Source organism: Arachis hypogaea, chromosome 17 (assembly GCF_003086295.3).
Source record: "Arachis hypogaea cultivar Tifrunner chromosome 17, arahy.Tifrunner.gnm2.J5K5, whole genome shotgun sequence".
Classification (NCBI taxonomy): domain Eukaryota; kingdom Viridiplantae; phylum Streptophyta; class Magnoliopsida; order Fabales; family Fabaceae; genus Arachis; species Arachis hypogaea.
This window is the reverse complement of record NC_092052.1, coordinates 53,058,838-53,063,146: the sequence shown is the minus strand read 5'-3', so window position 1 is coordinate 53,063,146 and position 4,309 is coordinate 53,058,838. Positions and strand designations below refer to the sequence as shown.

The 4,309-nt window shown below is 47.8% G+C and overlaps 1 protein-coding gene across 1 annotated transcript; it reads left to right on the top strand.

Moving 5' to 3' along the window:
* Positions 1-2,172: 2,172 nt before the first annotated feature.
* On the top strand, positions 2,173-3,030 carry LOC140180601 (uncharacterized). The gene is made up of 2 exons (XM_072221848.1): positions 2,173-2,357; positions 2,595-3,030. Exons 1-2 carry the CDS (start codon positions 2,173-2,175, stop codon positions 3,028-3,030), a joined length of 621 nt encoding a protein of 206 aa, XP_072077949.1.
* Positions 3,031-4,309: the final 1,279 nt, after the last annotated feature.

Here is a 4,309-nt window from a genome sequence, read left to right as displayed (position 1 = left end):
ATTGGATCCGGAGGTCATGTCTCACCGACTAGCCATAAAACCAGATGCCAAGCCAATAGCCCAGCGGCGAAGAAAGATGTCTCAAGAAAGGGCCAATAAAGTCGCCAAACAAATAGCTGGGTTGTTGGAAGCAAGATTCATCAAAGAACTCGAGTACTCGACATGGCTGTTCAACGTCGTCCTAGTCAAAAAAGCCAGTGGGAGGTGGAGAATGTGTGTTGACTATTCCAACCTGAACAAAGCATGCCCCAAAGACTCTTTCCCCCTCCTCAACATCGACACCTTGGTAGACTCGGTGGCAGGGTATCATTTTCTCAGCTTCATGGATGCGTACTCCGGCTATAACCAAATCCCAATGCACCGACCTGACGAGGACAAAACGACATTCATAATGCCAGGAGGCACCTATTGTTACAAAGTAATGCCATTTGGGCTGAAGAATGCAGGAGCCACCTATCAAAGGCTAATGAGCAAGGTCTTCCACGACCTCATCAGCAAGACAGTAGAAGTGTACGTCGATGACATCTTGGTAAAAACAGCAGAGCCGAACAGGCTAATAGACGACCTCCAAACTGTCTTCAAAGCACTAAGGAAATTCAAAATGAGGCTCAACCCACTCAAATGCGCATTCGCCATGGAATCAGGGAAATTCTTAGGATTCATGATAACACAAAGAGGGGTGGAAGCCAACCCAGACAAGTGCGAAGCCGTCCTAAAAATGACAAGCCCTGGGTGCGTCAAAGATGTGCAGCGACTCACTGGGAAGCTCACGGCTCTATCCCGGTTCCTCGGAGTCTCGGCAGAAAGGGCGATCCCATTCTTCAACCTAATGAAGAAAGGAATCGCCTTTGAATGGACCCCGGCATGTGAGGAAGCGTTTAGCCACTTCAAAAAGATACTCTCAAAACCCCCCGTGCTCAGCGAACCCAGAGAAGGGGAACCTCTGTACATATACCTAGCAATGACCACACAAGCCATGGCGGCAGTCCTTGTCTGAGAAGAAGACAAGACTCAACGCCCAATATACTTCATCAGCAAAGTACTCCAAGGGGCGGAGTTGAAGTACACCAAGTTGGAAAAATTGGCTTACGCCCTACTAACCTCATCCAGAAGGCTAAAACAGTACTTCCAAGGGCACGCGATCATCCTAAGAACCGACCAGGCCATTTGGCAAGTCCTCCAGAAACCCGACCTCACGAGACGAATGATGGCATGGGCAATAGAGCTGTCCCAATATGACTTGGAATACAAACCCAGGCAGGCAATTAAAGCCCAAGCGATGGCAGATTTCCTGGTAGAGGTCACAGGAGAGGCTCCCGACATACCGAGCACACGGTGGAAATTCCATGTTAACGGAGCATCCAACCAAATGTTCAGAGGGGCTGGGATCATTCTTGAGAACTCGGCAGGAGTAGCTTACGAACAATCGATCAAGTTCGATTTTCCAGTCTCCAACAACCAAGCAGAATACGAAGCCCTGATAGGAGGGTTAATCCTAGCCAAAGAGGTCGGGACATCAAGGGTAGAAGTCTGTAGCGACTCCCAGATCGTCACCTCTCAAATAAACGGCAGCTACCAGGCCAGGGACGCACTACTACAAAAATACCTGAAAAAGGTAAAGGAGTTATGCAAAAGCTTCGAGGAAGTCATAATTCAGCATGTCCTTAGAGAGCGAAACGCCCGAGCCGACCTCCTCTCCAAGCTAGCAAGCACTAAGCCCGGGACGGGAAACAGATCCTTAATCCAAGGGCTTGCAACTGAACCTGCAATCATCTTGTACGCAACCCAAACGCCGAACCCCCCTCTTGGATAGACCCTATCCTCCGATACTTGGAGCATGGCGAAACTCCCGAGAATGAGAAAGAAGCACAAACCACTAGAAGGGAAGCCTCTAAGTATACGATCATAGAAGGACAGCTATACAAACGAGGGCTCCACCAACCCTTACTCAAATGCCTGCGCCCCGACCAAACGGACTACGTCCTAAGCGAAGTCCACGAGGGGTGTTGTGGTCACTATATCGGAGGAAGATCGTTGGCAAGAAAGATCATCCGAGCATAGTATTACTGGCCCATAATGATGTTGGACACCTAAGAGTTTGTCAAAAGATGCAAAAAATGCCAGGAAAATAGCAACTTCCACAAAACCCCACTCGAAGAACTCAGCCTGATGATGGCGCCCCGACCTTTCGCCCAATGGGGAGTCGACCTATTAGGGCCATTCCCACCTGGTCCTGGACAAGTAAAATACTTGATAGTAGCCATAGACTACTACACCAAATGGGTGGAAGCAGAACCACTAGCTAGCATATCTTCAGCAAATTGCCAAAAATTCATGTGGAGGCAAGTAGTCACCAGGTTTGGAATCCCAGAAATCATCATATCGGATAATGGGACACATTTCACCGATAAGAAGTTCAAAGAATTCCTCTCAGGACTATAAATCAAGCAAAAGTTCTCCTCAGTCGAGCACTCCCAAACTAACGGTCAGGTAGAGGCAGCCAACAAAGTCATCTTAAAAGGGCTAAAGAAGCGACTTGAAGGAAAGAAGGGCTCATGGGCAGACGAGCTAGCCTCAGTCTTATGGTCTTACAGAACCTCCCCACCCCAATCATCTACCGACGAAACCCCCTTCGGACTCACATACGGGGTCGACACAGTCATTCTAGTCGAAGTCGGAGAGCCAAGTCCAAGGTTACTCCTCGGAGGGGGAAACAAGGCAGTCAAAAAAGATCTGATTGACGAAACAAGACAAATGGCACATCTAACAGAGACAGCAATCAAGCAAATGATAGCCCTAAGGTACAATGGCAAAGTGCTGAAAAGAAGTCTCGGAGAAGGCGACTTGGTCTTACGACGTAACGACATAAGGCTGCCAACCCCAGGAGAAGGCAAGTTAGCCGCGAACTGGGAAGGCCCTTACAGGGTAAGAGAAGTCCTCGGCAAGGGCGCCTACAAGTTGGAGAGTTTGGATGGAAGCGAGGTACCGAGAACATGGAATATGGCAAACCTAAAATGGTTCTACTCATAAGAAGAAGCAACCACACGATCTGACGACCTCGCTCCCTCCACTTTAATTTCCTTTGCATCCCTTTTTCACTCTCATTTATTTCACTTAAATATGTATTACATCACTTCTTTGTTTTAAGTCCTATATATGCGTATACAATAACTTTGTCTTTTGCAAGATATACGCCAATGCGACAAAACGACAAACGATGACTGGTCGACCTGACGGAAACCCGGGATTGATCACCCAGGGAACCAAAGGGACCCAAAAATCAAAATACAACTTAAAAAGCAACAAGCGACAAAAATGGTACATACCATAAAAATGTTAAACCAAACATCAAAAGGCCACGACGGCTCGAATAAGCGAAAACGACAAAGTAATCAAAAGCCACAACGGCCCGAGCAAGCAAACAATAAATCATGAACCGCTTAATCAAAGTAAAACGCCAAAGTATTCATTACAGTCAAAGGTGCCTTAAACAGGCCCAAAAGCAAAAGCAAAAATTACAAAAACAAGGCAAGGAATACTAAAAGATGAAGAGAGTCCATCTCAAGGCTTGAGGATATCAACGATCTTCCCGTCCTCAACCGTCTTGAAAGTGCCCACCTGAGAAAGGTCGAGGTCGGGAACCAGCATAGCTACCTGAAGCTTAATCCCCTCCTCAGTCAGCTTCACGGCCTCTTGGGCCCCCTTAGCAATCTCTTTATTTTTCTTCATCAGGGTGGTTACCTCCTGGCGAGCAGCCGTTGCCGAGCTCTCCTCCAACTTCAGCTTATCCTCCAAATCTTTAATCTTCTTCTTAGCAGCGGCAGTTTCACCCCGGGAAGCATTCAAATCTTTCATCAAGGCGAGATCCTGCTCCACCAACCTATTGATTTCCTTGGCATCTTCTTTGGCCTTCTCCTCCTGCTCAAACAACTTTTTCTTCAAAGACTCATCCCGAGATCTTGAATCAGTCAGATCCTTCTAGGTGTTCCGAAGCTTGCCTTCCATAGCCTGAATATTTCCCAAGACAAGTTCCACCTTCTTGGTGATAGCAGCAGCACGGAGGAGACTACGATAGATCCACCTCACCTGACCCACGAGGTCAGCATCCCAGAAGAACTCTTCAGTACTAGGAAGCAATTGGGACTCAATAAAACCCCCATCATCGAAATTCTTTTCCATAACACACAGGGCCTTCCCCGAGTCCCACTTCCTCTTCTTCGGGTTGACAACGACCTTCAGACCGTCATCACCAGACCCCAGGTCCTCCTCAAAAGGCACCTCCTCCTCTACACTTGGGTTCCCCTGGGCA